The sequence below is a fragment of the Anser brachyrhynchus genome (genome assembly GCF_964034855.1).
Source record: "Anser brachyrhynchus genome assembly, chromosome: 4".
NCBI lineage: Eukaryota > Metazoa > Chordata > Aves > Anseriformes > Anatidae > Anser > Anser brachyrhynchus.
Genome location: NC_137698.1, coordinates 72,253,411 through 72,273,581, shown reverse-complemented (window position 1 = coordinate 72,273,581; position 20,171 = coordinate 72,253,411). Strand labels below are relative to the sequence as shown.

Genomic DNA, 20,171 nt, shown 5'->3' with positions numbered 1-20,171 from the left:
CCCACTACACCATGACAGTGGGAGGAAAGATTTTTGCCTCGGCACCTGAGAAATCCGGTGCGGCTGCTGGGGGATGTGCAGAGCATCACAAGCCAGCCTGCCGCCAGAGCGAAGTCGCAGCGTTTTACCCTGGCAGTGAACTTCTCTCATTTCCATTTTCATTGGAATATCAATTTGCATTTATTAAAAAAGCCCTTACCCTCCTCTCCAGAAAAAAAAAATAATAAAAAAAAAAAATCCTGATCTAAAGAAAGAGATTGGTTTACATAAAATCCTATTAGTTTAGCTGATTGCTTCCAAAACATTTCTGAGAAAGCCTTCCATTACCACACAAATGGTGCTGGGCCTTTTTGCAGGCTAACTGCTAGATAGCGTAATGATTTGGGCAAATATTCATCAAGACAGCTGCTTATGTGAGAGCGGATGTGAAACTGCCGCACATCCTTTAAGAAAAGCACAAGAAACAGCAGGTCTCAAAGACAACAGCTCCAACAGCAGCAGCCCTCGCCTTGCACCCTCGTGCCAGCCCCCCAAACGCATGGGGTGCACATAGGGCAGCCTGTGGGGTTGTGGAAAAGGAGGAAGGGGACCAAGATGGGAGGATCTGGCAGAGGAGATGGTGGTGGGCAGCCCGGCGACGTGAAAAAAGTGGGAGTGAGGAGCTCGTTTTGGTGGCTGGGCCTTTGGGTGGCAGGAGAGCCTCTGGGTTTGTACATGGGGAGCTCGCAGCTGGGGGCCTTGTGAGGTCTGCAGGTGTTTTGCCAAGCCAAGGCTGTCGATTTATGGGATAAGCACGGCCCTCTGCAGTCCTGTGGGTGCTGCCTGCCCCCTTCCTGCAAGCAGAGCCGATTTTTTTAAAACACTCCCCAGGCGTGTTTTGGTGAATCAGTCGGTCATGAATAAGGCGAGGATCCAGATCAAAAGGAACATCATAAATTTGGAGAGGCTGACTTCAATCCTGAAGGTCCCAAAATCTGGGAAAAGAATCTGCACTGAACTTTTTTTTTTTTGGTGGTGGTGGTTTGTTTTGTGTTTTTTTTTGTTTTGTTTTTTTTTGTTTTTTTTTAACAATCAAGTCATTGCCATCACCCTTCAAGAGAATGAACATCCCATTAATCTCAGTCACTGGGTACAATGGGATGCAGGAACGAACTCTGCAACCAATATAATGCAGAAAGCCATAATCAGCCTCAGTGGCCTTAAAAAAATCTTAAAGGGGGAGGAGGGTGAAGAGAAATTGAACACTAAGAACGCAGCAAAAGTGAAAATTTAAACATTCAGCAGCTATTCCCTGTAACATTTACATGTAATTTCCTATTCTGATAAGCCAAAATGGGAAGAAAATACAGAAGAGCTGCTGCACAAAGGAAACATCATCAGCCACTGCTGAAAATAAAATAAAACATCAAATCCCTGGGAGCTTTCATCAAGGGAGAGAGTCAATGGGAAGTATGAGGAAAAAAAAAAAAAAACCTCCTTCCTCTATTTTCCAGACTTAACACATGATTTGGGGGTCATTAAATGAGGCTTACTGGTGGTCAAATGGCACAAGAGCCCACCAGGTGCCATCCTGCTTTTTTGGTTGAGGTGATGCAAGGAGGTGACACAAGGAGGCACCAAGGGACCATCCAAGAAAACCAGCTGACCTGACACCATCAGTGCCTGACACCATCAGTGCTGGTCTTCAACTGGCAGATACCTCAGAACATCTCCTCCGCCTGCCTGCTCTCAGCCGGGCTTTCTCTGAGCCTGGACATGTGAGCAAGGGGCAGCAGAAGGCAGCAGAGAAAAAACTTCCTCCCTCCCTGCACTTCAAACCCCTGCCCAGGATTTTCCAGCTGCAGCCTGTCCCTGACACCTGGAGAGAAGCAGAAGGGAGCCAAAGGGAAAAACAAAGACGCCCTCTCCAAATACATTGGGCCAGTTGTGTGCTGGGATGAGAGGGAAAACCCTTGCTGGCTCGAGCCCCCTTCCCATCTGCTCCACGGAGGGGACTGGCCGAGGCAGCAGAGCATGAGATTTGATTACAATTATTATCTTAACGCAGAGCTGAAATTGTTCCGAGCATGCAGAGCTTATGGGAGTAGGCAGGCATCCAAAATAACCTTTGGGCTGGAAACTCCCCGACGAAGGGACGGCACAAAGCGACAGACATCACAAAATCCTCCCACGTCCACGTCCCGCCGAGCGGGGTTGTCCCTGCCGGTCTGTGACCGCCTCCATGCAGCTCCTGCCTTCTCTCCAGCCTTGGCAGACTCTCTGCTTTCAAGGAGGGAAAAACCACATTTATGGCTGAGGGACCATGGACCAGCTCAACCCGATTAAAGTAAAGTCAACGGCTGCCGGGCTGGGCTTCTCTCCACAGTCGGTTCTGAGCTGGTACAAAATGGGTACAGCTGCAGCACTCAGGTCTACAGCCCGGCTCTGTAAAGGGGTTTAGATGCCTAAGCAGCAGTTAGGCATCCTTGTGCAGTCCCACTCAGCTCCTGGGGTCAACATAAGTTTCTTTACAGAGATGAAAACAGCTTTATTTGAATGCATATTGCTGCAAACTCCTACAGGGCTCTTTGCGCTGAACAACACCTGCAGCTGAGGGGGTGAGAAGCCAGATGCATGGGGGCACACCACTTTCTCTGGCCACTCCTTTTTCCCCTTAAACTCCAGAAATTGGAAGTATTTACTACCCCCTTGCCTCTCATTAAATAAACCCAACTTCCTGGAGGCCGTGCAAAGCTTTTAGTAGTTAGCAGTGCACGGCGAATTAGGAATAACAGGTTTGCTGGCTGGAACCTACCCCGCTGTACATCCTTGGCAAGCCCATGCACGAGCCGGATGGGTTTTGTCTCCGAGGAGGTTGCCAGTGGTACAGCAGGACTTGGGGAGCACCGGGGGGGGGGTTTACACCATAATCAGCCAGTGTGCACACAGCTTAGGGGGCTGGCTGTTGGCATGCGTGAAGCGGGATTTGATTTCTCCCCTGAGTCTTGCTAATACCCAGATACTGCGAAGGAATCTAAACTGCTTACGCTATTCCAGGTGGGCAAAGCGCTGTGTAGGGTAAGAGCCCACATAAAGTCAATCCAGGAGAATTAACTGTTTCTTCTGGCTGTTATATCCCGCCTAATTCTAAATCCTCCAGGAGTTATTTCACCACAGCATCTGTACAACGAGCTATAAAATTCCTACTGCACCGACTTGGCCATGGGTACCCCTGCGAAGGAAATCCACTTAAAACACCCTTCAGAGCAATTCAGCCTTGGAAAGGACAAGGATAAGCTGCAAGCAGGTCGCACTGGTACTGCTCTGAGTTTTGAATGAAAGACCCTCTCAGTACCTTCATGCTAAAGGCTTATTTTTGTGAATCTCGAGGAAGGCACAGCCATATTCCCTCTCTAAGTTCTTTCCTTCTGAACCACATTTTCTCCTGGTACTCGGAAGAGCAAATGGCAGTACGACACATGAAGCCTCCGTGACCTTGCCAAGCATGAACCAGCAGCCTCCCTGCTGGGAAAGGTTCTAGGAAAGGAAATCTGGGACAATGGAAGCAGGTGCTGCCAATATTCAGTTCTAATATTTCTGTCAAGAGCAACATGTTTTTGTTAGTTTTACGGCTGCGTCAGACCTGCGAGCCCTGCCCACTGTGCCCAAGCTCTTCTCCAAGCAATCCTGTGCCCTGACAATCTGCTTAACCCCCATTTTATTGTATATCTCTACAGCTCTAAGTGGTCAGAGAAAGCCCTGTCCATCAGCTATAAATACTCAGCATCTCAAATATATTTTTATATGTTTCAGGACTTTATAATTCTGTTTATGCAAGTACCAGTCCAGATTTCCTCATTTTGTAGGCATAAGAAAATATTTTTTGCTTGGTTCAATAAAACCATTTGTATTCATCTCTACTGATTCCACTATTGTTTTGCCTTGCTCAGCAAGATGTATATTACAGTCTGTTTAATTGTGTGTTTGATCTTTACTACTTAACCAGATCTATTTATCATTACAATGCATCAGTACATTATAAAGCTTTCAGGCACATTTATCAGCATAACAAAGCTCCCACTACATAAGAGTCCTCCAGGGAAATAAAGCAACAACGACAAATACTTTAATGCAATTCACTTAACAGTACAAATATTTGTAATTACAAAAATCTTTAAGTGTGCTTCTTCCATAAATGGCACATTTTTCTTAAAATTGCTTTCATAATGTGGTAGTGCCTCCCATTTATGCAGTTTATAGTTTTCTGACATTGCAGAAAGCAAGGCCAAGTTAGCTGGTTTGTTGTATTTTCCCTCTTGCTAATGTGAAGGCAGAACTCACATTCACTGAAGTGCTATTGAGAATTTGGTTACACCTAATAAAATGGGAGCATTTAAAAAACACTAGTGTGTGATTAATAACTGCTATAAATACATTACAGTGTGAATGCAATGTTACAGATTGCTGCAAGCCACGTGTGAACTAAGTCTAAAACAATCAATTAACCATTAATTGTGATGCCTGTTAATCATTGATTAACCTGTTATAAATAACAAATACATTGCCCGTGCTGTAAAATGGGACCACCAGGCTATATTGCAAGGCTGTTCATGTTTTTCACACCCATCAAAGAAAAACGCGTGTTGTCAATCTGTTGTAATTTTGGTACCTTTTTTTTTTTTTTATATTTAACATTCTCGGACAGCACGTTGTTACTTCACCGGTAGGTAATATTTTTGCTTTTGTCTCATAGCAAGCGATTGCAAATTGAAGGACATCCCAGGAAGCTATCTTTTACAGCTGAAAATTGTCATGCCACAAGGAAGGCCTGGGGATATTTTTATCTTATCACGCAGTGAGTTATTTTACAATTGTCTATTGTCAGGGTAGGGGCCAGCAGCATTTTTCAGGCCTCCAGCTAGCCTTCCAACTGCAGTGAAGTCTCCAGGCAGTGGCAGTGGGATACTCACCTTCCCCAGACCCATCGCACAGTCAAAATAGCCAGAATTCCTCTAGGCCACGAGAACTAAAAATGAAATTATGAATACAAATATTAGAATATCAGCACTAAGATTCAGAAGTCAAGTACTCAAAAGGTAGCAAAATCCAGACTGCAGATATTTTGTGAAATCTCAGCATGGCCACATGAACATGAACACTATGATCCTGAAATGCCAAGCATTGTGCTCTACTTTCCATAGCATTATATACTACATCCATAGCATTGTATGTTATATACATATATATACACACTATATATTGGTCTTCCATTCAGAAGGCCAGTGCTCCATTAATAAAAGACTGGTTAAAAATCTGCATTGTGTGCGCTGTTTCTGTTTGGATCTGATGCTATTGTGTGATGTATAACCATTGTTACTGCACCTAATTTTAACACGTAGACGTATTTTAACATCCAGTCTGCAAAACACAGGGAGAAGCAGAGGAAATCTACTTCTGCCCGTGTTTCTCATTGTTCCAGAATGGGAAATTCCCACTGCATTCTAAAACATGGTATTTCAGATCAGTGTTTTGGAGCAAAACAGATTTGCTCCTCTTGAAAGACGAGGGAGAGGGAGACAAATGCTGCTGATGGCCGCTGCAGACCCTGCGTGTGCAGCTGATGAGTTTCACGTCCCAGCACCTCTGAGGAAGAGGCACAACCACCCCCAGGTGAGGTTAGCAGAGCAGTAAGGTGCATGGCCATAAGCAGTACTGTTAGGGAACAGGACGAGGAAGGGCAGGGCAGGCCTGGACGCATGAAAGCTCTCTGTATGGAGCCAGCCAAAGCACTGCTGTCACCACAGAGAGGAAGAGAGGGAACTGGAAACTTCCCTGAAAGGGCCCCTGAAGCGATTGAGAAAAGAAGAAACCAGCCACTGATGGAAAGCTGTAACTTGAGACATCTCCAGGCGGCGAAAGCAGCAGGACGTATTCCGCAAAATCGCAGACTGTCAGGACAACAAACAGCATAACCCGTGCGCTGGCTTTGAAAAACATCTAGGGGGTCTATGCTGCCCTTCTGGTTTTTTAGCCTGCCTTCACACTTGTGCCTGGAAAATATTTGGAGCGGGGACTACTTCCAAATATTTATTTACATATTTCTAAATACAAAAATGCGTTTCTAGAGCCTCGCTCCCGAACAGGTGCGAGGTCTTTGAGGCTTCTGTGACTCAAAAAGGGAAACAGCACCCGCACTGCGATCACTGGGCCAGCCGACACCGCTTCACCCCCTGTCCCCCCGGCTGTCCGCTCCGTTACCCTCTCCAAACTCCTTGCCACTAGCGGCGTGCCCGGCCTGCTCCAGGGCCTGTGAGAGGGGGAGGCGAGGAGGCAGCAGCACCGGCACCCGTGGATGTTGAATGTAGCGGGGAAGCGAGTGGAAAAACCCGTGTGGGGCAGCCCAGGGCCAGGGTGCGGGCCTGGTGTTACCCATGGAGCAGCGAGGGGGCCCGGAGGCAGCAAGGGGGGCACGTGGCGGTGGTGGGCTGGGAACAAGTGTAGGGCATAGGCCTCACCGCAGCCAAAGGTGTGGGTTCGTAGGACATGGGTGCCCACACGGGTCAGATGGGACCGTGCCATATCACACTGGGTTCTCCCCTCACGTTTCATGTATTTAACTTACAGCAAGGCCCAGAGCACGACTGCTCTCTCCCAGCGCATTCACCCAGGTGAAGGCAGCAGCAGGCAAGCCTTCGCTCCCCAAGCTGAGCAAACACAGCATGTCTGAAAGTCCAGAGCCCTCGGATAAATGCACTCAAAAATAAATTGTAAAAATGTATGTGTCGTTTAGTGATGTCCTAATAGAAACAGCAGGGTTGCTGCTTTCATCCTGGGTGTTATAATGCTAAACCAAACACCTTTAAACAAAAACCACCCTTTCTTCCCAGGGATCTACCTCCCCAGAGAGACTGGATAGATGTTGAGGGTGAATTACCAGATGAGGATTATCAAGGCAGTTCAGCCTGTTTTTCAAAGACAGCACCAGCAGTCAGAGAAGTTTCACCAGCAGTCAGAGAGCCCTCCCTTCTGGGGATAAATTTTCCATGGGGTGTAGGTGTCTGGAGACAGAGGGGATAAGCAGCAATACACACAGGTACCTCTTCTGGATAACATTTCATTCCTACAGGGTACATTTCCTAAGCAATGAAGCCACTCTGAAGCTAGAAATTGCCATGAGAAACTTATACCATACACAGTTGGATCTGTAGAGACTGCCCCTGGTTTATTCTATTGTATCTTTGAGCACTTAATCGAGATGATTATATGTGTGAAGAGCTATTCCTCCTAAACTTTCACTTAGGTCACCAAAGAGAAGCAGAAGAGGAAGCACAGACAGGTAACTAGATTTAAAAGCAGTCACCGTCTGATGGCTAGTCAATGGCCTTTTCTAAGGAGAACAGGCAGCGCCTGCTTAGATCTGAACTCACAGCTGTCTTCACAAACTACTGCGAATCCCTGGTAGCTCTACTGCCAGTTCATCACAGATGATAACTAAAATGCATCAGGAATTGCATCAACATCAGAAAGCTTGTACAACTTCCAGCAGCACTGGACATATCAAACAAACTTCTCCAAACGGTAAGGTTTGGTTCCAGAGCCTGTGGCATCACGAAGCACGTACACCAGAGTGACACGCTTTGTTCCTGGCTGTGTGTGAAAATCCAAGTGGGAGAAATGCGGCAATCCAAGAAGTCCCAATTTAATATTGGTCTTAAATAAAAATCCCTTAGGATTTTATTTTTCTGTAAAATGGGATCAGATCCCATCTACTAGTTAAGTGATGCGAAATCATGCCTTCATACTTAGAACTTACAGAGGCTGAAAATGTCTGAAAATAAGCATTGAGTCACAGTGGAGATTTTTCATCTCTTACCTGGGCTTCTCATAATAAAAGGCTGTATCCTGTGCTTACAATGGCTGGTCTGTGGAAGGAAAAAAAAAATAAAGACAGTTCTTCAGAATATGAATTCTTGGAAATCTCCGATTTCAACAAACCGTTTCAAAGGACAGGCTTTCTTGGAATGGAAAGTGATGGCCTTGTAGCTAATTACAAATGTCTATCATTTAGAAATAAAGATAAATATATCATCATAACTTCTTTATAACATGATAAACACATTTCACATACATTAGACCTTTAAAAACATGAGAAAGCAAACTGACGGAAAACCCATACTAAAAAAAACTTGGAGGTACCCTGACTGTTTTAGTATAAAAACTACTGATACAGATAATGGCAAAATTCTTTCTGGAAAACACCAAAAGCAGATTCTCTTTCTGTTGTGGTTTAAGTGTGATAAAATGCAGCACAGACTGAACTTAACACCAGGGCTCAACATTCTACTGAACAGCAAAGGGAATTTAATGGGATTTACTGTGATGCTTTTAAGGGTGCTGAAGAGCCAGCGCTGCTGCTTGCTCCATTCCTGAAGACAGGAACATGCTGCAGAGCCGGCAGCTGTGTTGGAGGCAACTGGCTTGAGAATTTAACAAATTGCATCAGGTGGGACTTTCTGAAAACTGCTGGAGGGATTTGAAAACACAAGTCTGAGATGTCCGGTCCTCAGTAGATCTATTTTTAGGTGTTGATTTGCTGTCCTAACTCGTAGAGTTTGACCAGGGAAGACCAGCTCCATAAGCTTTTCCCAAGCCATACAAGGACTCTGCTTTCACAGAACCTACAAAGAAATAGCACTTCTGCTGTCATAATTGTCTGCTTCTAGTACATCATATTTAATACATAAAAAGGCTCCTTGTGGCAATTTAACAATTATGTTCCTTTTTTATTACTTTAAATCTTTGCAACTAAAACCATATTCATTTAAATGCGTTAAAACAACAACAACAAAACTTCCTTACTTTGTTTCTTGAGCAGAGTCAATGCTTCCAACTGGCAACCGCTTGTCCTTTTTAGGCAGCATATGAAAGAAGGGGATAGAGATGTAGTTAAAGACTATGCGAGTAACAAATGTCTTCAATGGATTGGCATGCTCAGAGAGTGATCCACATCATCTTGGAAATATATCAAATGCCTCTAATTGTCCCAAGGCCATATTTCATCCTGTTTATGGTGGCCTTGACACACAGTGTCACAACACCCCTAAAACAAACAAAGTTCTATCAAGAAAACACTCTGTTACAACTCTCAGCAGAAATGTAAAGGCAAAGAAAAATGCTAAGACTGGGCTTGAAGAGCCATAAGTGTCTCTGTTGAAAAGAAAATGGAAATTCCAGATGAGGAACTGCATAACGAAATACCAACTGAGAGATCCCAGGGTCAAAAGGGGATGGAAAAGATAAAATATGGGGCGTAGTGAGGGATTGTGCATAGAGGTCAGCCAAGGAGAGCTAAAAAATGACTGCTCTGTATTGAGCTGGAACTCCCAGGCAAAGAGAAAAAGTAGAACTGACCAAATGACTTTTTTTTTTTTTTTCCTAAAAAAGGGAAGAATTCCAAAAGTAACATTCTGTGTCCCTGAACATGAGCGGGATGCATTCTGCAAGAGGCAAACACACAAACAGATGCAGATGATGGGATGAAAGCAAGGACGATCTAAGAGAACAGGACTACTTCAAGCACTTGAGCATATGCACAATTTGGAGATTCCACGACTGTTGAGGTAGGTGCTCAGCCCTACCAAGGCAAATACAGTCTGAAGACTGGGAAGATGATTAATCAAGTTCTTTGAGCACCTGTAACTTTGCAGGAAAACAGATTACCAAGGAAATTGGAAAGTCAACAGATGCAAGAAGACAATAGCTTAAAGTGTCAGAGAAGACTGAAAATCCTATAATTTCATCTGCAGAAGATAACCATTTTCAACCAAGAACTATGCCATTCTAAAGGACAAAAATAGAGGGCCACAAAGGAAAGGATGTGCAATATTGTGTATCTGGTAATGACAGAAACTGGAAAAGAAAACAGATGAATAATACAGCTTGGTCTTCCTGGAAGATGTGTCACTGACCTCAGTATAAAGGAGAACTGGCTAAAATGTAACCTCCTCGCTAAATACAGGTCAGTCTACATGACCTCATGTTCAACATGAAACAATAACTGGAATTTAGAGCCAGGGAAAGCCAAATTAAATAACACAGTTTAAAATTATAGTGAGGGTTATTTTGCATTTAAACAAACTACCAAAGGAAACAGAAAAAAAAAAAAAGAAAAAAAAGAATAAAAAAAGCTTGACATTTTAATATAAAGACTAGAAATCTTTCTGAAATATTTACTTATGCCACAACAAGATATCAGGTTTAATGAAGAAGTATATGACATCTACAGCTTTACAAAGTGGTCAGGCAAAATGATCTAATATTACTCTCTTCCCTTAAAACCAATGACTGCTTTCCCCCCCCCCCCCCTTTTTTTTTTTTCCTCTCCAATCTACGAAAGGTAGAAAAGTTATAGGGTGAACTGAATGACTAAAGCAAACACTGGCAGTACTGCCTTACTTCAAGCAGAACAAGTGACATTATCAAAGTGTTCACTCAAACCAAATAAAAGAACTCTTTGGTCTGAGGCAAGGAGTAAGTGGGTAACAGCCAGATTACAGCAGTCCCACTCATTGGGAAAGCCAGCCTTCATCTTTTGAGGTGGGAGGCTGCACAAGAAAATAATAGAGGATTTCTCTCTAAAAAATAAATATAAAATTAAGAGACTGAAGGAAAAAACCTCGAGGCTTGTTATAAAGAAAGTCAATGTGTTTTAGCCTGAATGGAAAAAGCCTTCACTTGATATGACCTTTAAATGATCTCATATTTTGGATGAAAAAACAGTTAATTACCAAACAAACAACAAACTGAAGGAACTTCAGGACTGCCTCTGATACTCTAATTAGAAATCTTTCCCAGAGCCTCCCTGCTGATAGACATCTTTTCCTAATCCCCATTTATGCTTGTCTGTTCATGTCAGCATTTCTTTAGCATTTCTTCCTCCTCCTCAGCATATACTTACTATTTATAAAGTCTTTTCCTCAAGTCAGCCTTTGCTTTAAGCTAAAGAAACCAAGTTACTCCCATTCCTCTCACCCAACAAGCCCCCCAGACCGGTCATTTTGAGTCTGCCTTTGCTGTTACTTCAGCTAGAGCTCATCCTTTGGAAGACGCACGAGCAAAACTACGGATCAAGTGCTCCAGGTCCTGAGCAGCATCACTGATTCATTCCTGTCCCTACCAAAAATACTTGGTCTGACGTGTCTTGTGATCCCACTGCTTTTTTCCACAGCTGCCCCACGGTAGCAATGAATCAGTCCTACCACGGGGAATCGCTTCTGACTCCTGACAAATCTTTGACTTCCAGCTACGTGACTCTGTGTTTGCACAACTCGTAACTGTCCACTGCTACCAGCACATTCCTTGATACCATCCAGCTCTTGTGCGGACTCCAGAGCCTCCTCCGTACCTACAGTCCTTGAGCCATCAGCACTTCCAGTCTGCTCGGCCTACTTCTTAGCCAAGATCCTTAATTCAGGTAACAACAGAAACCAGAACCACTTTGACTACTTCCCCTTTCAGCAGGCCCAGGTCACCTTCCGTTGCCCTCTTCTGCCATTGCCACTTGGTATTTCCCCGCTGCCTTCTGCACAAACCTTATTTAGCACATACTTTACCAGATGGAGGAAATCGAATCACATTTCCACAACCCAGCAAAATCAGTCGTAAAAGACATTAAGGTTTGTCTGGAAAAACAACCTTTGTTTATTACGGTACACTTTTCCAATTAGTCATTTATTCCAAACCTTTTATATTTTGAAATCCAGTATTTGCTCTAAAGCTCTTCAGGTGGTAACCCAGAAGTCAGTACACGTGGGTCTTGTCATTGCCTGGATGACTTCTCCCTTTTGCTCCAATACAAGAAGGAAACTGGATTGCTCTCCAGCACTAAAACTGACCGATATATCTCAAGTACCAGCATAAAAGCAATGATCGTGCATTACCACAGTGGCAAATCCCTATTACACCTATCAGTGCAGTACTTCAGGCTCAAATCCTGAATAAAAGCTTTGCCTGAACAAGCACGGATGATGGGCTGAACATGTGCACGGTTGAAGGACAGCAAGCTTCAGATCTACTTGCTGTAAATACTGGTGTCTTCATCTTTTTTCCATTTATTGATTCACTGGAAACAAAGCTTACTTACAAATGCTGTGTCAAAACTGATGCATGAGAAGGAAAAAAAACTCCTGTTTTTTCTCTAGAAATCTGCTTCCTTTGCTAGCAAGACTGTCAGCAATTCTCCGCAGCCAGATGTTAAATGTTTGTTTTACAAACGTTAAAGAAGCTTCTGCAGCCCTACAAGGAATCATCTTAAAACGTGAATTACCAGTGAAATATGAAAATCCACTTCAACTGCAGGAGATTGCATTTGATTTTTTGCACCAATGTTTTGGCCACAAAGCTGACTAGAAGCCTCTCTGCTGGGATAACCTGCAGTTTACAGCTGTTTTCTGATATGTTTCTGGAACGATTTTGCCATCAAATAAATCATACTAGGTGTATGGTCATCTTGGTCTCTAGAAGGAAAAAACCTTCCACTCTTCCATGGAGACAAAACTTTACTTTATGTATTCCTTGGGAACAGACCCGCAATTATCAGCCTTTCTTGATTTGCAGCCTCCTGATGTTTTCCTAACAGAAGTGGAGGTGGGAATGGGAGACAGGAACTTTCCATGGATCCCATAAGAACTGTTCAACAACCAGAGGCAGGCAGTTACTAATTCAGATTAATGATGAACACGCAGGTAAGAGACAACCTACCAGGTTTATCTCCAGGTTCACTTCTCTCCCGTCCCTATCTCCTTTGTGCAGCAGCTAAACTTGCTCGTTACACTGTGCAGGGATGAAAGGACATCCTGAAAGAAGCGTGGTAAGGCCAGAACAGCTTCCAGATGAAAACCTGCCGTAAGAACACTTCTGCCTGTGAAACAACCTCTTGCAATACAGCAAATACAAACACGTCCTGCTGCACACTTCCATCATCACAAAAGCAAATAAAACAATGGACACTTCTCACGTTGGACTTCGGCAAAAGACGTTTATTATTATTATTATTGTCGTGTTGCTGTTGTACCTGCTCTGCTCTGCCCACAGTGGTAGCATAAATGCTGTTACCATATTGTAGCTGATGATGCCGGTGTACAAATCAAAATCCATCTTAATTTCAAACTCCATTAGAAACACAGGAAAAAAAGATCAACATTTACGAAATGTAAAGGGAAAAATGGTACGGAAAGAATTTTTTTTTTTATTATTTTTCAAGCTTCCAAGACGGTATTACAAACAACAGAGAGCAAAGTAAAGCTAGAAATGAAATACTTGACAGCATCTGTTTAAAAATTACAGCTAAGAAACCTAATAAAAGTTGAATAAACAGTTACTAGAAATAAAAATTTTTACACATATGATATTTGTCTGGGATTTTTATTTCTTTAAAATAATTCATACAAATGGTTACAGTCACAAACATGATTTTAACCAAAAATATTGCTAGCCTACCACATTACCAGGAAGGAATCAATGTAGGCAATGAAATGCTGCTACTTTTCAGTAGTCTAGTGCCTTTTTCGCATACCACCAATAATATATACTTTAACTGGTGACAAAAAGCACAATGCTCGTTTATACAAAACCTTTTTTTTCCTCAAAATCTCTTTGCAAGGTTGTCTTCATTTTGAAATAAGGGAACTCATGCCAAAATTAGGAGAAACGGTTTTTCTTTTGTTTACTAAATTATTCTAAAAAATAAGACAAGCAGGTAGAAAAAACAATGCACTGTGTGGCGTAGAAAGAAAAATGGGAAAAATTCATTGTCCTGAGAAGTTTGCCAACTGCCTCATTTTTGGGCATGTTTTAAAATATAAAAGAAAAGATTTTTAATCTCAAAATTGGTTTGTTGAATGCCTCCCTTATGTTTTTCCTTGTTGACAGCTAAGCAAACAAACCCTTTTTAATGTTCTAAAAACTGTACACAGACAAGTACATTCATGATATAATTAACTACTAACTTCTCTTGCTTAACAAAGAACCCATAGGACACAGAAACAGTGAATCAGTCCACTGGACAGGGACAAACTACAATTTATACGGAGGAAAAAATGCTTCCAAATCTTCTTTTTGTCTCCCACCTTTTCCTTTTATACTGTATATTGGACCAGTTTCTAAAACAATAATCGTCTCCTCCTGTAAGTTCATGGTTTTGCCTTTAATCAAAATCCAGGGTTTTGTGTTTGGTTATTTTTTTTTTTCCACACGCTGAAGTTGAAATCTCTGATGTTGGGAATGCTGTTTTCGTAGGCTACAATTGGTCGCTCGGGTGGTCTCTATCAGCTTCTGGTTTGACAGTTTGGCCGGGGGAAGGAGCATGGGGCGGGTGGGCTACAGCAGGGAGGCCGTGTGATAAAGACATAGGGTTGGGGACTATTCCTTCTACTGCCGTAGGTATGCCAGTTGGAGCCACGCTTACAACACCTGGGGGATACCTGCTGAGAGAAGAAGAGGAGAGCACACGTTAAAACCAAGAGATGGCTGACAGAAAAGCCCACCTTGCCTCCTCCTAGAGGTACAGAGATGTTTATTTTATTTTCAGACCAGTGAGAAATACAGTCGGTTAAGCTCACGATGAGATACCATATGTGGATGCTGTCAAATAAAGCAAAACATGCTGTGTTTCGCCCAAATGAGAAATAAAGACTTGCTACGATTTGCTTTGGTTTGTTTTTGTTTTTTTCCCAATTTGAGATTTAATAGCAAGACTGACAGCATGGCAACGGAAACAACTGCTCCTCTCAAAGTATATCTCAGCCCAAAGCAACTCACGCTAGGTCTGCACAATACGTATGTCCTCTGGGACTGTTCCTCAAGTTGACCTTTGGAAATTTTTTTTAAATTTTGAAATTTCACTGTTGTGGTTTGAAAAACTATTTCTTTAAACTAATCTTGCAATCAGAGCTTTCTGACAGCCCCCTAAAAGAGGGATCACACTCACACTCTTGAGAGGACAAATTCACACCTATTACACCCAAGGTTTTTATTATTTTTTAAGCTCCAAACTTGCCACAGTAGTTGTCTGAAAGAGAACCAGTACTAGCTATACAAAGGACAAAGTGCTTTAGGCAGACTGCAGTAAAGAGAGATGCAAACACAAAAAAACCTGTGGAAGGTTTTCAAGACTTCTTACTCTTTCTGGATGAACACCACGGTCCTTTTATAAATTTAATTTTAGGAATTTAATAAACAAAACCAACTCTGATTTAGCTTGATTTTATGATGGCTCTGATACTACCAGGCTAAAAGAAAATCTTTCCCATCTACTGTTTCAGTCCCCACGTTCAAATGGAATTAATGAACACTTGTATCTCATGGTGCCTATACATAAAAAGAACAGCTATAAACAAATGACTTTTCCAAAAATGTTTTCTCTTTAGCCAAGGACCTCAGTCCCAGCTTGCTGGCCCATGCTGGCCACTTACACTGCCCCTCTGGTCCCGTCCCCCCCCACTCCATCAAACAGCTGCACACTTAGCCCTTCTTCTCTTCTGCTGTGTTCTGCTTACTCAAGCTCCCTAGTGAGAGCGTTATCCGTACTGAAAGCCTAAGCACACAATCCTACCACTTATTCATTGTGGCATTTGTTGGCCTAGTGTTTATTTAAAATTAAATGGAAGAAAAAGCACATGTAGTCTAGGCAAGCTTTTTCAAATACCACATTGTTCTGCAGGTGATTTTCCTCTCCTCTGAGTTCCTCACTGAATCCCTCGGGGAATTTCACCCTTTCAGTAGCATCTTTCCTAAAGTAATGCATGTTTGTACTGCTCACCTCGAGTTCCCTCAAACCGATAGCAAATTAGTGCAGAACTTATGCAGAACAGCCAGGAAACTCCGAGGAAAAGCAGGATGAAAGCCCATTTATCTGTTCTTTTTTCTACCACAGGACCTGCTTTTTGCAGACTGTGCCAGAGGGGCTCAGCATGGCTATACGATATGGCACAGTGACAATAATGACACAGCAGTCACCATGGGAAAGATTCCTACAGATCCTAATGCTGGCTGTTACCTGCGATGGATAACCAGGATGTGAAGGACCACACCACCTGTAGGCCAGAGAACTTTGTTCCCACTTGTACACGTATTTGCAGGGCTTCCTATGCTAATTCCTTCTCCAGAGAGGTTCCTTAGAATTAATTTGCAGTTGCTAATGGAATTAGTTGCTTGTTTCGGTACTTCAATTTGAATCTTATTAATCAAATTTGCTTCAATTCCTATGAAAACTGTCCGACTGGGTATTGTTTTTATTTATTCGAATTTAATTTTCAAACAGCTTATCTGTTACTCTAGGTGCTTTGTAAAAATCACAACAAGAAATGACAAGAATTTCTATTTATAAGCCCAACACAGCAACCGTTTCCAACACAGACCCTCACTTTTTTAAAACCATATTCCTCGAGCATACACACGCAGAACAGGGACAGATCAGGGCAAATTCTCCATCTGTGTTTCCCTCAGGAAGAAAAGTCAGAGCTTCCCCTCCTGGAAGTGGGCAGAACGAGATGAGAAGCACTAGCAGTTTTCTTACGGGCACGGTAGGCAGTCCAGACTACACATCTGTTATTCTGCACTGACTTCAGATATTCTTTCTGTACATAAAAACGATCCCCTTGGACACCGTGTTATTCTATCTGCCAGCACCTCTCCTCAGAAGCAAGCTTGCACTTCATAGAGTTGCTCCTAATCTTCCTCCTCTGGCAGCACTAAGTCAGAACGGTTTCCAGGTAAAATGTCCACTGAATTAAATTTTTGAAAAAAGCAGGAGAGGTCAGTTACATCTCATCTGCTGCTTCATACTCTTCCATTCCCCTTTCCCATGTGGTCTTTATGCAGAAAATTACAGTAGTCCTCTTAATTGGAACTGAAATGCAACTTTAATTTCCATGTTAATCTGTATTTTTTTTATTTTACAGAAGCACCTTTCACTGCATTGAGCACTGTAAAAAAAAAAACTGAGTCTGCCCCAAAAGCACTTAAAATTCAAGTGCCCAGGGCCAGGCCAAGAGGCGCTGGGCACAGCCCGGGGCCCAGGAGCTCGCTGTGAGCACCAGGCAGCCCTGCTGGGCTGGGCGGGGATGGAGCCTGGCACAGGCTGCCCAGAGCCTGGGGGGGCTCCTCCTGGGGGGCTCCAGGAGCCGCCTGGACGTGGGGCTGGGCCCCCAGCTCGGGCTGACCCTGCTGGGGCAGGACTCGGAGCAGAAGGCCCCAGAGGTCCCTGCCAGCCTCAGGCAGTCTGCGGTTCTGTTAAGCACCTACCGTATGTTACATTACATGCAGAGTCTGAAAATGACCAGTGAAATACCCTTGGTGTGAAAAAACTCCTGAATGGTTACCATTATCTAACTACTCTCATCCAAGTACCTCTTACGGGCTGGGATATTCTCGTCTTCTGCCTGTTAGAAGGCAGAAAGATATGTCAAGATGTCTATAAATTGTACAACTACTGTTTACTGGCTGTGGTATTTCATTTTTCCTATAACCTGCTCTCTCTGTGACACAAAAAATGGCAGGGTGTTATTTAGCAGGCGGCTCAGGAGAAAATTCACAATAATAACACAAAAGCAGGGTATATTATCCCGCTTCACCAAGACTATTACAAATATTTCCTTCTCGGGAATATTGTTAATCTGCATTTATGGGATAGGTCCTGTTAGCCTAACCCTTTTTGTTGATGGGGTGTCTTGCCTTTTGCATAGCAAATGGTTTTGTTTTCCACAGAAAATGAAGATATTCAGAATATCTAGATTATATTCTGCTGATGAATGCTCAATGTTCTTTGCTAGCGATAATATCTGATAATTTAAGAGCTCTCTCCTTTATCAAAATTCAAGTAAATGATATATCCCAAATTAAATAGCCTTGTTAGTTTTAGTTCACTGAAAGAGCTATTTGCATTTTTTAACATATAAATTATTATCCCAGGTCTTATCTTCTAATGCAATTACATGACTGTGATACAGTTATTAGCACATCTGAAACATCACACCGCTTGTGAAAGGCTCCACAACTCAGCTAGTTGAGCATAATCTTGCATTACAAAAAGACAGAAAAATTTGTTTCAAACAACCAGTTCAAATTCTGTATTTAATACAGCTAGGAATTAAGCACCAGCAAACACTGCTACTGAAACCTATTTCTTCATAAAGCTTGAGCTCCAAGTTCCATATATTTTGTACTGCACAAAATAACAACTGCTCTAGCCCAAACTCAAAGACCACTCCATCAGCCCTCCAAAAAGCAGTTTTCCGTGTTTCTTGCATTACTCTTGTGTTTCCCTCAAAATTGCCAAAGTGAGTTCTCTTTTGGATTTGAAAACAAATGTGCATTCACAGTTAACTTATGATTTATTTTATCCTTTGAAAAAACTGACTGAAACAATGTCTACAAAAGGCATTTATTTCTGTGCTTATCCTGCTTAAATTAAATACATATGGTCTTTACCTTGTAAATCGTTAACTCCCCAGACGTTCCTAAGTTAAAATCCATTTCTAACTGTGAAACCTGCTTCTGCTGGACTTGTGACTCCCCCCCAAAAGGGAACAAGCAACTGCATTTTATTTGGGCACACAACCCTGTGCTCAACTGCCACGACATAGTTGGAGTTATTACCCCCAGTTCAGGAACACCTGCCAATAAGCCTCAGCTGCATTCAGATATGCCCCGAGTAGTTCACATTGAAGTCAACGAAACCAAATGCTGTGTGGAAGAGAATACGTACGCTTGAACTTTTCACTTCAGCAAATAAAAGCAGCCTCCTTCAGATATTTAGGGCTATGGGTACTTTTCCCAAAAGTAAGTATCTTGACATGCACTGAGGTATGTGCGTGTTGATCAAATCAAAGTTATTCTTTTCCTTTGATGAGCTTACAGCTACTGCTGAGGAGATTAAGGCAGAGGGTGGTGATGCTCCCTCTGTCATCTCTCCATCGCTTTCTGAAGAGATTGCTAGAACTCCTTGGGACTTAAGAGCTTTGCCACACTTCTCAGCACTGCATGGTTGGGTTCTCATACAGCGTAACACAAAAAGAATTCCTACACCCAATAAAAGTAAGGGACAGTCCTCCTGAAGAAGGACGATGATAAGAAAGATGTACGAAGAATGAGAGCAGAAAGATTAGAAGAGGTTAAAAAAAAAGTATTGAACTGCCCCTTCCCTCAAGTCATTGCCTTTCAGCAGCTGTTTGTAGCTTTCTCAGTCACTTCCATCCTACTTATGAGTAAATACCATACTTGAAGTTAAAAATTGCAGACTTTTTTATTAATAAAAATTGCGTGAAGCTCACTACTAGGAAAATCTGCTGCTAGGACAGCTGCTAGGGCTAAAGGGATAGAGAAAGACTACCAAGCAAAGTAAACTAAGGAACATACATACTCAGTGTGGAAAAGATTACCCTTTTCTACTGATTATTAAAAGCTGCTTTCACAGTTGATTGAGAATGCATCGATTAAAACCCTCAAATGCTTGTAAAGAACGTCTTAAAAATAAAATGCAAAATTTAAAAAACACTACTTGAAACATATTTTCATAAACACCACAGGCTATTCCACTGTATTCATTAACTGAATTATTTGTTCCCTCGTGTCTGAAGGCCACAAAACACAGAGCAATACTTTATTATTGAAAGTCTTTCTTTAACCTACTGCTTTGCTCAGAAAAAAAGAACAAAAACTTCCATTGCACTCACTCGAGATGACCAGAATTGTTTCAGGGGAACATATAGAAGACTGTATTATTGTTCAGATATTACTAACCACAAAAAAAAAAGATATAAGAAAAGGAAACATACTTATGCACTGCATGACTGCTTTCAGTAACTAGCAAAACAAGATTATCTTCCTGAATGCAACAATTACGAAAACAATACAGTTGAAGCCTGATCCAAAGACTTCATTTATTAATAGGAAGGTCATTTCTTTATTCCAGAATACTTACCTTTGACTTAAGCAAGTATTTCTTTTACACCTGCAGCGTGCTTACCTGTATGCAGCACCATTAAGCTCTGGATGAACGACTCCGGGATCCATGCTGGCCCAATGTGTAGCTGCAGTCAAATGATCTTTGTTAACACAGTTTTTCAGACTGTCTGGAATACGACCTAGGATGAAGCAAGGGAGAGGGAGGGAAAACAACAACAACAAAATAATAA

General features: G+C 42.4%; 1 protein-coding gene across 13 annotated transcripts in view; it reads right to left on the bottom strand.

Moving 5' to 3' along the window:
- Window positions 1-12,995: 12,995 nt before the first annotated feature.
- CTBP1 (C-terminal binding protein 1) overlaps window positions 12,996-20,171 on the bottom strand; it is a 147,547-nt gene continuing 140,371 nt past the window's right edge. For 9 of the 13 annotated variants that reach the window (XM_080590296.1, XM_080590297.1, XM_080590293.1 and 6 more), the window contains 2 exons: window positions 20,003-20,120; window positions 12,996-14,462 (listed from right to left, as the gene is read on the bottom strand). In XM_080590296.1, the coding sequence (XP_080446422.1) occupies window positions 14,276-14,462; window positions 20,003-20,120 (305 nt within the window). In that variant the 3' untranslated portion in view covers window positions 12,996-14,275. The remainder of the gene's footprint in view (window positions 14,463-20,002; window positions 20,121-20,171) is intronic. The other 4 variants (XM_080590287.1, XM_080590288.1, XM_080590291.1 and 1 more) reach the window with 1 other exon arrangement.